Raw genomic sequence first — 12,993 nt, 5'->3', positions numbered from 1 at the left:
CACCCGCTCTGCGGAAGACGACAGCACTGACAACGGGCTCCCGGGGGGCCCGGGTCTCCGGGGCCTTTGCTTTGCCGGGACCCTGCGCATCCGGGAGCGGGCTGGGGGATGGTAGGAGAACTCGGGGGGAGGGGGAGAGTGTGGTGCGTTTGTTTCTGACGCCACTTAACTCTCTAGCTAGGGAGTCTGCTAACTTTCCCCGCCCTTGCCCCCACCCCAGGGACCGTAGCGGGGAAAAGGACGCAGGAGTTTCAGCCAAACCATCCAGGATCTAGAAAACATGCAAATCCCCGAAATCCCGGTACGGCCTGGGACTCATTAACTGGGGCTTGCGGATGCGGTTGTTCATATTACCCCCCAGTTTTCCTTTTCTTCCAACCCCGCCTTACGACCCGAGTGGGAGCGCTTTAGTCTTCTGTTGTGATTGAAGGACCACGCGCCGCCCCACACCTATCCTGCTCCGCTTTACGGAGTGTGCTTCTTCCAGAATAAAACCAACTCAGGAAGGCTCGTTTAGGAATTCCTTTCCTTTGCCTCCGCGGGTAAATTATTTCTGGTTGAGATTCCTTGGGGACCGGATCGCCGGGCAAGTAGGAGGGTGGGTACCTGTCCCGGGAGTGTTCGGGGCCGGTGACGGGGTAGCCAGGTATGGGGAGGCGGGGGTTCCCGCTTTGAGGTGCGGCGGCGCTGCGCCTCCCCTGGGCTCCGCAGCCCCGCGCCGCGGCCAAGTTCGGGGCTCAGGACGCGCAGGGGTGTGAGCACTCTCCTTAAGTAATGTGATGCATCTTCATCTTCTAGAACCCGAGCCCTGCGGAGCTCCCGGCGGCCCGGCCCCAAGGCGCTGCGGCCGCGCCGCGCGCCCCTGCCTGCCCGCACCATGAACACCATCGTCTTCAACAAGCTCAGCGGCGCCGTGCTTTTTGAAGACCGCGGCGCTCCGGAGCGGGAGCGGGGCGGCCGGCCCTACGGCGGCGTCCTGGACAATCCCCACGCCCGCCCCGAGGTGGGCATTCCGGACGGCCCGCCCCTCAAGGACAACCTGGGCCTGCGACACAGGAGGACCGGGTATGCGCACCCTCCTGGGGCCCCTGCCCGCCGCCGCCGGGAGGGGTGGGTGCGCTGAGCGGCGCCGGCGTGCGAGTGGCAACCGGGGCCCGCGGGTTAGGGGCCCGGCGTTCCCAGGGACGATAGATCTCTGCCTCCTGGTCTTGCGCATTCTCATTTTAAGGCATTAGTTGCTCAAAATATGGGTGGATCGATTCGTCAGGACAGCTCAAAAGAGGCTTTTTGGAAACTGAGGACACCGGAAACTGCCCTTTAGTCCTCCGATGCCTGGACCTCAGGGTGGTGATGTTGGGGGGGGCACCTGCCCCTCTCTGGACCGCGGGGAGCAGAAGCGCAGCTGCGGGCGAGGCAGAAAGGACTGAGGGGGATGCAGAGGCACAGGACAGGGACAAGAAGTCGGGGCTTCCCGGGTCAGGCTAGTCTTGTGCCACGACAGGGCCTTGCTTCGGCCAGGGTATTGGGAAGGTCAGCTCCCCGCAGGACGCCCCAGACGCGCGCGCGCCTCGGCGGGGCCCGCTGCGAGCCCGGAGGTGGGGTGCCGCGGGCCTGCCGGGCCGGGTTTCGGTTTAGCGGGCGGAGGGGGCTGTGGAAGGGGCGAGGGCTCGCTGGCCGCCAGCTGCTCCAGCCGCAGAAGCGCAGAGGCCGTCTGTAGCCCCGCCACGTCCCGCCGGCTCCCGAGCGCCCCGCGGGGGGAGGGGAGGGGCGGCCGTCCTGGCCGGCTCCACCTGGAAGATTGCATCAGCTGCTTGTTCTGCGGCGTTGCCGGTTAGTAAAATAGAGATTAGGTTTCGTCAAAATGTTACTACCAGTCCTCACGGATGGAATTGCATTTCAAAGTGTTTAGAGAGGCAAAGCCCCGGAGGCTGCGGCGCAGGCGCGCGAGCCTCCCCGAGTGGCGGGGCGTGCGGACGGCGGCGCGGCGACACCTCCCGGAGCCATTGGGGAGCGCAGCGCCCACCGGCCCGCTCGACTCTTCCTCCTTCGAATGTGCTTTTCCTGAGGTCTCTTTTCTTTACCCGATATGACAGGCCTTTTTGTACTTTTAAATTCCCTTTAATGCCATGAAAAGGCCCCTAGACTGTTTTTGTTTTTGTTTTTTAAGATTCTGCATCTTTCCTCCACACACCCAGGGCGGTGGGGTGGCCGTCATCTCTGGCTTTATTCCCGCCGTCCAGTGGGCCACATTTCCTTTCGCCACAGGCGACAGGAGTCCCGGAGCAGCAGGCAAGAGCCCCTGAAAGAACCTTCGAGAGCCGGCAGCAGCCTCTGCGCGAGGCCAGGGCCCCTCGAGGGCACGGTGCAGGCGGGCGACGGACGGTGACAGCCCTGCTGCGCGGATCTGTGGCTTAAATAAGTTTCCTTGAAATTATCTCAACCTCTAACCTCTGGCTTCAAGATGTCCCCCTTTTCGTTATATACCTAGCGGCTTTCACTGCCACGTGTCCTCCTGCGACACCCCGGCTATTTCAAAGGAGGGGTGCCAAGGAAAGGATACCCCCGCCCTGATACCGTGTGGCTCCCATCGCCGCCTCGCCTCGGGTCCGGGCGCGCGGGGCGGGGGCCGGCGCCAGGCGGCGGGCAGCCCCGGGGGTCCCGGCGGGCGGCACCCAGACGGCGCGGCTCACCGAGGCCCCATCCTCTCCCGGTGTCCCAGGGCCCGGCAGAACGGCGGGAAGGTGAGGCACAAGCGGCAGGCCCTACAAGACATGGCGCGGCCACTGAAGCAGTGGCTTTACAAGCACCGTGACAACCCGTACCCCACCAAGACGGAGAAGATACTCTTGGCGCTTGGCTCGCAGATGACGCTAGTGCAGGTAATCCCGGCGCAGCAAGCCCCCTGCCCGTCTGGTGGGGAGACCGAGGAGCGGGCTCACGAAGTGTGCAGATCTCCAGCTGCCGGCTGCTGGGGAGGGATGGGGGCGAGAGGCCGGTCCGGATGCTACGGCTTGTGCCCCTGAGGTTGATAAGGGGCTGGCACGGGGCCAGAGTTGTGTTGTGGGAAGAGATTCTGGGTTTCCTCCATCTCATCTAAGCTTGGTCCAGGAGGGTTTCTATGGTGTTTTGTTAAGGAGGGCAGTGAAAAGTCAAGTGCAGAATCATGAGAGTGTCTAGGAATCTGGACTCATGGACCATATACCGATGGCTACACGTGGGACTACTCCCACAGTGATTTTCACACTTGATTGTGCACCAGAATCGCCTGGAGGACTTGGTAAAACCCAATTTGCTGGGCCCCACCAGGAATCTGTGATTCAGTAGTCAGTCTTGGGTGGTGCTGATAATTTGAATTTCTGAAGAGTTCTTGAGGCCATGCTGAAGCTGCTGGCCCGGACCACACTTTTGACAAGCAGGCAGAAAGGCACCCCACATTAGGGCCCCATGTTAAAGGTCAAGTACAGGCTAACTTTCAAATTACCATTCCTGACAGACTCAGGGAGGGCTAGAAGGGGGTTTGGATTTATTTTTTTGGTTTGTGTTTGTTTTTTCCTTTTTAAATAAGAGGGACCTGAGCATTACTAGATGCCACAAAATTTTGCTGTTGGTATATTTCTACTGGGGTTAAGATGAGGCAGATTTCAAATGGCTGGGTGACTTTGTAAAATGCAGAGGAATAGAGTAAGTTTGTTGCCTCTCTAGTGAACAACACTACTTTACATTGGACGAGTTTTTTCCCTTCACAATCTTACTTGATATTCACAAAACTAGGTTGAGATAGGCTGTGTCATTCAGCATTTTGCCGGTGATGTAACCAAGGCAGGAGGAAGTTGTGTTAGTAGGGGTAGAGGTCGGCCTGGATATGTCATTGCAGATCAAATGCTCTTTCTCTCACACCAGTTTTCTTTCATGAATATAGCGACATGAGCTTTTATGCGTGCAAACAGTTCAGATTTATTCAGAAATAGGAGAAGGAGCTGAATGGTCTGAGAAGCCTGGGATGTTACCATAGTACTGCATCACTGCATTTGTGAAATTTTGGTCATTCCATTAAAATTATCGTAAGTGGGAACCCCAAAATAAAAGGGAATGTTTCACAATTTAATAACAAAAAAATTGCTTTCCAGAGTATTTAAGGTTGTCATTTTAGGAATTACTGGAAAGTTTGACAAAGCATGAAAATTGACTTGTATTCAGGCTTATTAAAGCTATAACATTCATTTATCTGCTAATTTTCAGTACAGTTGTAGAGAAAAACATCTGTTTTGCTTTATATTAACAGGCAATAGTATTAATAGTGATTTGCTGAAGCACTGGAGGGGAAAATTAGTGTTCTTGGCTTAATATCTGTTTTACATAAAACAATGAACTTTCAGTAATTTTCAAAACTAGTTTTTAAATAAATTATTCCAGTAAAAGAAACCTCGACTTATGCAAATAAATGCATATGTTCAGATTTCAAGCTGGTATGCTATTTATTTTGAAAAATACATTAATTTATAGAGCTATTTGAATATATTATTGAATATAGTGTCAGCAGTAAAACATTAGATTATTGATTGTATCCTTCCACATCCTTGCCATTCTTTCATATAGAAAGCCAAAAATGTTTATGACGTATTTAGGGCATTTTTAATTATGAAATGCATTATTTGTCATTAGCAGAGACATTTAAATTTTCATGTGCAGTAGTTTCTTTAAGCTGCAATACATGTAATTGTCATTTGTAATACAGAATAAAATTAGTTCTACCTGTAATGATAGTTCAAATACAAATAATTCTTTTTTGCACTAAGATCTTGGTAAGACTATTGCATTTTTCTAATTTACATGAAGTTTTTATTCGTGTAATGAAAACTTTTCCCATTACATTTTCTCTTACACTAGTCTTCAGTAAATAAACATGCACACACGTATGTAATTTTTAGAAGGGGCAAAGGTAATTATTTGTAATTATAAGTGATACCTGTTTAATGATTTCCACAATTTATAGTAAATGGAGTTGGTTTCTGGAACTTTAAAGTGATAAATGGGAAAAAATCAAAATGTATAGACTAACCAACTGTATGTATCATTCAGTTTGGATCCATTTATTCTCAATTAGGCATAGTGGAATGTCTAAGCAAGAAAATACATATTTATGAATGTAAGGAGTTTGTATATTAAACATCCAAAGCAAATTCTGACTCGATGGGAACCAAATAAATCATGTAAATACATTTTCACTTTTGGGCGAAAAATATCAAGCTGTGATCCGAATAAAGCTTTTGTGTCCTGTAAATAGACCCCTATTTCATGAGTCAGTTTCTCCCACTGAATGCATTTCTCCTGTAGAGTCAGGCTTCTTGAGAAGAGTGATCCTGTCTTAATTCATTTTCATCTTGCGGTTTCCCCCAGCCCAGTACTTTCCACGTAGTAAACTTCGTGCATGTTTGTAGACTGAATAGGTTCTAGTTGGGGAATACCACGTGACTTCCCGAAACATCTTTTTGAAAACTAGAGACTGTCTTGAAATCGGATTAAGATATTCTAGTTTTAAAATCCATCCCATTGTAGGGAATACACAGAGGGCAGATCGTTACCTTCAATGCTGTTTGCTAGTTCCACAGAACAAGCACAAGCATAAGTCACTTTATTATTTTCAGTTTATCTGGAAATACGTCATTTTTTATGTCTATAGACAGATATGGAGTGTTCCCCTTATTTCTGGCTCCAAACTCTGTTTTTTGTTTATTATAATGTCTCCCATCTCTGCTTCTCATGATTTATATTAATAAGCTGTCAGTATAATTGTTTTATTCCTTAACTACAAGAATGTCTTACGTTTTGAGAATGTCTTTTACACTTAACATTTTCCTTTTGGTTGTGTGTCAAACTGTCGAACTTTTCCTAAGAAGCACTTTTGCCTTATTTTGCTACTCTTTAATTGATAAGGAAGGGTGTAAAACCTGGTCCGCATTCTCTATTAAGCCTAGAAACAAAATCTTGAAACTTTAGTGGAGGGAATATTTTTTTAGGACCACAAGTTACTTTTTCTGATAAATAGAAGCTCTAAGGACATCAATCAGCACCTACATTTTATTCACCCCTGAAAGATGGATCAGAAAGAAATACACAACTTTCTTTTTTCCTACTCACTGGACTTGGCAACTTGTCTGAATTGGCTATAACTGTTTGCATTATTAGCTGACATCTTCCTGATAAGATAATAAGGATTTTTATACAATTTAACAGGAAGATGATTTGCATTTGTGTCTGTGTGTGTTTTGACTTTAACCAACCAAAATATTCCATTGTGCTTGGTTCCTCTGACTGACCAGTGTTCAAACTTTATAAAAATATAATCTCTACTCTCAAAATACAAAGAGCTTTATTGTGGACTAATATAAAGTGATACGTGATTGGGGTTTTGAATTATTGTGGGATATGGAGTTTACCTAGGGAATAGCTGCCTCTGAAGAAGTTTTTGAAAGAAGGGCAGATGGGGGCTGTCTCTGGTTTCAATATTTCCCATTGTTTATGTGTATTTATTTAAAATATATTTATATTTTTTCTGGATGATAAAAGTGAAATGTCTACTTGGGGTGATTTTTTTCATGATCACAATGCAGAGTGCAGGACAAGTGGAGTCTGAGGTTACATTTTAGTGATTGGATGTTAATGCTCCTTCCTCTTATAGTAGAAGTTTCAAATTCCTTAGATCCACCCGTGGAGCATTTGGTTAAATCTGCTGTGTTGCGTGATTTTTGCCCCCGTATGACGCCGCTCTTTCTTGTTTGGTGTTGAGCTCTTCTGCTGAGACAGGTGTACAGTTACCAACTGTACGGATTGTGGCTGTTGTTAACTATTGAACAAAAAGCTCAGATTGGTCCTTCTGCATTATTCCAAGTGTTAACACTACACGGCTTAGAAACGAGGTGTTCAACATTTCAGTTGAATAACCCAGAATAAGCTGTTAATTCTGTGTGTACAAAGGCAGACAGCTGGCAGCATATCCCGCTGGGTTCCCTCTAATGATTGCTCTGTCAATATGATGAAGTGAACACTTCTGTCAGAGTAGGATGAAAAGTACTTAGTTTTCTCTTCCAGCTTCTAGATATTTGGTTCTCTAAGCTTTCACTATAAAATACAGTGTTTTTAAAGCTCTGACTTAGATATTAAAATGCTGTTCCAGAACCTCTCCTTGGTAAGGAGGCCTGTTTTGTGTGAAATACCATTTCAAGAGAATATGAATGGTAACCTTGAAGGAATCCATAGTAAGTTAAAGGTAGAAAATTTGAACTGGCATTTTGACCTTCACTGAAACAGATGGAGTTTGCGTTAATTCATCAGGAAAAAAAAAATCCCAAATAATGTATATTCAAACTTGTTCACCAACTAATGTCTACTGTTTGCACAACTTAACCCAAGAAGATATTAAACACCCCAGACTGTCAGCCCTTAAGTTGTACTGTAAGTTTCTGGTAATAAAACACTGGCAGAGTAGATATATTAGTAAATTGGGTGCCAGTCAAACTTACAAAATCAGTTTAGAAATAGCCTATGTTAGATACCAGCAAACCTTTCTGGAAAATCTTCTAATGTATAATTAACATACGCTGGTAATAACTATGAGTATATAAAACATAAAGAAGGGTGTGATTCCCATGTATGAAATGCTAGTTAATCTCATCATGACATTTAAGGGTCCCTGTTTTTGTGTGTTAGTATTATAGTATATTCATGTTTTTTGAAATTGGAAGTCCATTGCATTTTAATAAAATAGGAAGAGTCCCATAAGAATCAAATTTTACACCATGGGATACTATGTGTCGATTGTATTAAGAGTTAAGGTCGGTTAAGATTTAAGATTAGTCTCTGAAGTTTATGATGTTTAGTAAATAAAGTAACAAAAAGGTTTCGGAGTTGGATTCTAATAAATGTGACATAGGCACAGGGGAAGTTGCAGGCTGTCCGCCATGAGTGAGGAGAACAGAGAAGGACTTAGACACCCCAGTCTAATTGCTGGAGAGAGAGCAGTGGGCAACAGCAGAGGTGGGCTGGCCCCAGCCACAAAGAAGATGAGTTAAGGCTTGTAGGAAAGCACAGGCGATAGCCCCAGATCTTAGTTTTCAGAGTCAGCAAGGATGTTAAGAACCAGCAAATGCATTTTATAGATTAAAAGTTTGAAGTTCTGAAAAGTTGCGTGACTTACCTAAACTCACACAGCATGTATTTGGCAAATTCAGAACAGGAGACCACATCTCTTCCCATGATACCACAGTTCGAGGAGAAAGGGATGTGGATGAGGATTTACGACGTAATGTGATGAAATCGTCACGATTGAATTTGATGGTGGTTGTTAAAGATCCATTTAAGTGGACAGAATGGAAGATGGGGAAGTTCAAAAAAACTAATGCTCTAAAATGCCCAGTTAGTAGTAAGGATCATGTGAATGGACAGTTTGGCCGTGACTCGGGGAATCAAGGGAGGTTTGAGAAGAAATGGACCAGGTTTTTCATCCTTCCATAGTGTGGTTTCCCCCATGTATCACAGTTAATACTTAGTATGGCTTTCACTGCTGGTCCTCCTGTGTGTGCGGGGGACCAAGTTCACTCACTCCTGCCACTTACCACCATGGCTGAAGCACAAGAGCTACTCACTGTGTATTTGGTCACTAGTCCCGGAAGTTGTCTGTTTGTAGAGGTTTGAAGAGACTGAGAATTTGAAGTCAGACTAAACCATAGCATTAATAGCACAGCTTTGCAGAAAGACGGGGAGATAAAAACTGAGGTTTCTGGGATGTCGTGGTGAGACATGACACCATTGCACATAAATGTGAAAGGACAATTATCATTGCTTAAGACACAAAGAGAGGTAATAGTGAATATATCTGTTATATGTGATATAGTTTGTGTGTGTACAAACTGGAAAAGACGATTGTGTTTTACCCACGGGGACAAAAAGAAAAAATTACAGTTTTTTTTTTTAAAGTAGTATCACCCACCACAGTTTCATTCAATAATTAAGGCTTGGGTAATATGCAAACATCGTGTATCTATAGTATAAATATAAAAAGAAAAGAAATTCTGTCACAAGCATGACCACACAAACCATCATAGTACTGCGGGGTCATGTTCTGGAACAAATTGAGCGAAAGATGTAATCCCCTTTCCACATTTCATCGTTTTAAAGGCAAATATTGGCCTTTTGGGTTTTAATATATATATTCTGACGGTAGCCTGACATTTAAAAAGGAATGTCTAGTACCATTTGAGCGCCTAGAAATCCAATAGCACCTTAAAAAGAGGCAAAAGCTGTGGAGCGACTCCTTTGTTTCGCAGTGTTCATGTCTTTGCCATCACCTATTCGGAAGCCCTTGACTTGAGCTTCAGGCTGGGTGCTGTTTGGCTTTTCTCTCCCTCGGCTTGTCTGCTCTCCCTCTGGTGGTTTTGCTAGCTCCTACGCCCTGAATCGCTGGAGGTTTCCAGAGTGCTCTCTTTGTTCTGCCTGTTCTCACAGCTTCACCTCTCACCTCTGTGCATTCGACCCAAATTTGACCTTCTTCCCCCTTAAATTTCAGGCGCCAGCTCTATTTTCTTGCTGCACATCTAATCTGTGTGCTTTTCTAGTACCTCAAACTAAACATTCCCAAACCAAACCCATCATTTCACACTTAAACAGCTCTACTTTCTTTCTCAAAGTGGCACTGTCTTCTCTTGGTTGCACGAGTTTGAGAACTCAAGGTCCTCTCTAATCCTTCCCTCTTCCTCGCCCACTGCGGTGCCTCTGGAATCTGACTCACATGTGTTCCGTGTCCTCTTTATTGGGAACACACTTTTCTACCCATTATCCCTGACGTAGTCCTTCAAAATCTAGCTTAAAGTCCTCATGACATCTTGAGTCAGCATATAAAGTAACCCCTCCTTCTATGGGACTCCTGTAACATTTTATTTTAATGCCTCTTAAGCCATTTATCACATTCTTTTCTATATTTGGGTCATTTGTACATGCTCCTACCTCCCTTACTAGACTGGAAACTTGATCGCGAAGCCCCTTAATATGTTTTTTTACTCCCAGAGTATAGTTAATGCTTAGTCTCTGTAGTAAGTGCTCAGCACGTTTGTTGATTGAATGAATGAATGATTGAATGAGCTATCTGTTTATTCATGAGTACTGAATGCTTAGTACCGTTATGTCCTGAGAATATTGAATGATCAGAGGCACTGAAAGAGGCTTAGGTCCTTTCTGGGAAAGTACTTGTAGGATGGGTCATTTTTTTATGTTGTGTTAATTGAAAAATAAAACTTCTTCAGGTGTCAAATTGGTTTGCTAATGCCAGACGTCGGCTTAAGAATACCGTTCGACAGCCAGATTTAAGCTGGGCCTTGAGGATAAAGTTGTACAACAAGTATGTTCAAGGAAACGCTGAGCGGCTCAGCGTGAGCAGTGATGACTCATGTTCCGAAGGTTGGTTGATATTTTTATTTTGCTTTCTTTGCTCTGCCTCGGTAATGAGACATTCGCCTCAACTGCTGTTTTTAAGGCTGATTCCATAAAACATGATGGTGCTGTAACGGTTCCTTTTTATTGCATGAGGTAACTTCACTTTTACAATACTATAAATGACCGACCGAATTACGGCGGTTTCCTCTTGTTCATAGATTTATTGTGTGTCAGAGTAACATTGTCTGTGAAGTTCAGTAAAATTAAAATACGAAGAGGAGAGATTACATAGATTCCTGCTCTCCTTTGCCTAAAAGTTAATCTTAAATATCAAAGATAATTTTATACACTTTAAATATTCTTCCTTATGTGTGTGTGTGTGTGTGTGTGTTTGTGTATTAGTGATGAAATGTAACAACTGTGTGGCGGGGGGAGAAGTATGTGTAAGTACTACCTGGTAATGTTTTTCCCCCTTAGATGGAGAAAATCCTCCACGAAACCACATGAATGAAGGGGGCTATAATAATCCTGTCCACCATCCTGTGATCAAAAGCGAGAGCTCAGTCATAAAAGCTGGAGTGAGGCCAGAGTCACGGGCCAACGAGGACTACGTTTCCCCCCCAAAATACAAGAGCAGCTTGTTGAACCGTTACCTTAACGACTCTTTGAGACATGTCATGGTCACAGACGCTGCCATCATGGGAAAGACGAGGCAAAGGAACCACTCGGGATCTTTTAGTTCCAACGAATTCGAGGAGGAATTGGTGTCTCCCTCATCGTCAGAAACTGAAGGCAACTTTGTCTATCGCACGGGTAAGTCTGTGCTTTTTGTGATAACCTTGTTGAAAACGGAATTGAAGCTGCAGCAGAGGGATTTCTTTCGACAGATGTCAAGGCATAATTTTTATTGCTTTTGCATCAGGTTATGCACATATTGCCCGTAATTCACTTTGAAAGCTTTCATTTTGTTCTTAATTGGCCAGTGTGCTTGTTGGTAGGTGATTGGTCTACTGGGAAGTTTTTATTCTTAATAATAATTCTTCTTAGTGATAAACATTATTCGAGGAGATATATATTGGCTTTATGAATAAGTTATCATGGAGGAATGTCCTGGATTATAACCAGCCACACAAATACTTTGTCCTCCATCTTTTCTCTTGAATTCTTTGGTTGCTAATAGTGATGAGAAATGAACAAAAAATAGCATGGATGCCAAGGCGTTTGTGAGGGGAAAGTAGAGGTCTGGCTTAAATTGCTTTGAAAATTTTACTTTTGTTCCTGAAAAGCACAAACAGAGCTGATAAATAGTTTTGAAATTTTTACTTTTAGTCCAGAAACAATGAATCGATTTCTTCCTGTCCACAACTTGCAGATGGGAGTGGCAAGTTTGGTAAAATTTTCTATCTTGTCTTCAAGAGCGTTTGAGCAAGCTGCTTCAGAACAAAGGATTGTGTGTGTCCTCCGTCTGGCGTAGGTAGGGTCCAGGTCCTGAAAATGCCACCCAGTGAGATTCAGAAATGTTGCCCCTGGAAGTAACTTCAGGAAGCGTGCAGCCTGGCCACATTCTGTCACAGATAAGAAAGTCCAGGCCCAGAACACATGGCTAGTTACTCTTCTCCAGATCAGTGGTGTAGCTGGGCCTGCACAAGAGGTTGGAGGAGGGTGACAACTGCTAGAGTACTTCTCTTATTATTACACATACTGCCACCAGTCGTCCACTGAATTGTTGTGATGTACTAGGTTCTGTGCTAAGTTCTACTCAAGTACTACTACGTTGAGTCCCTGTCGTATCAAGGGGCTTGATATGTGAACAACAGAGCTTTATAAAGAAATTTAAAGTTGGTCTGTTTAATATATCCTTAGGATTATTTAGCCAGAAATCTGATTTGCAAGTGTCTACAAATGTATACGAGATACACCGTCTATGAGGATTCAGGGGAAATCTCTATGCATTTTTAATGACTTAACCCATTTTCTGCTTTTATCTCCAACTCCAACAACGAAAACAACTCCAAACACTGAGAAATGCATAGTCTTATGATAAGTTATGATTGGCTCTAGGAATAAGTAAAAGATGCAATCAAAGACTATTTAACCAGTAATGAAAAAGTTAAAACTATCTACTAATACCTAAATGATGTGGCCAGAACAGAACGTGGAAGCAATTCAGAGCTTTATGAATGTTTACTTTCAGAAAAAGGAAAATAAGTCATTTAAGTACAGATAATTGGAAAAAGAATAAATAGAAAACAAAAAAAGGTAAAATGGAAGGCTGAAAAATAGATAAATAAATCGAGTTGGCTCTTTGAAATCAGTAGTAAAAGAAACAAGCAAAAACTGACACAAATTAAAGTTGGAAATGAGAAAGAAGATACAGCAATCAATACATGGTTATTAAACAAAAATAGTTTTTAAATAATGAATAAATACAGTGCACAGTTGTTTTGGCAGTATGCTGTAGCACATGTGTGGGCGAAGCGACTTGCGATTATCCACACAAAGTAAGTGATAAATTCATAATAAGTTTTAAATGACCACTAATGCAGGAAACATTTAAGTTTTTAGCAA

General features: G+C 44.2%; 1 protein-coding gene across 1 annotated transcript in view; it reads left to right on the top strand.

Annotated features, from left to right (window-relative positions):
• The first annotated feature begins 876 nt into the window (after positions 1-876).
• MKX (mohawk homeobox) overlaps positions 877-12,993 on the top strand; it is a 57,903-nt gene continuing 45,786 nt past the window's right edge. Inside the window, exons 1-4 of the mRNA XM_031444552.2 lie at positions 877-1,065; positions 2,720-2,879; positions 10,296-10,449; positions 10,903-11,238. Of these exons, the coding sequence (XP_031300412.2) occupies positions 878-1,065; positions 2,720-2,879; positions 10,296-10,449; positions 10,903-11,238 (838 nt within the window). The 5' untranslated portion in view covers position 877. The remainder of the gene's footprint in view (positions 1,066-2,719; positions 2,880-10,295; positions 10,450-10,902; positions 11,239-12,993) is intronic.

Source organism: Camelus dromedarius, chromosome 26 (genome assembly GCF_036321535.1).
Source record: "Camelus dromedarius isolate mCamDro1 chromosome 26, mCamDro1.pat, whole genome shotgun sequence".
NCBI classification, from domain to species: domain Eukaryota; kingdom Metazoa; phylum Chordata; class Mammalia; order Artiodactyla; family Camelidae; genus Camelus; species Camelus dromedarius.
This window is presented reverse-complemented; position numbering and strand designations above follow the sequence as displayed.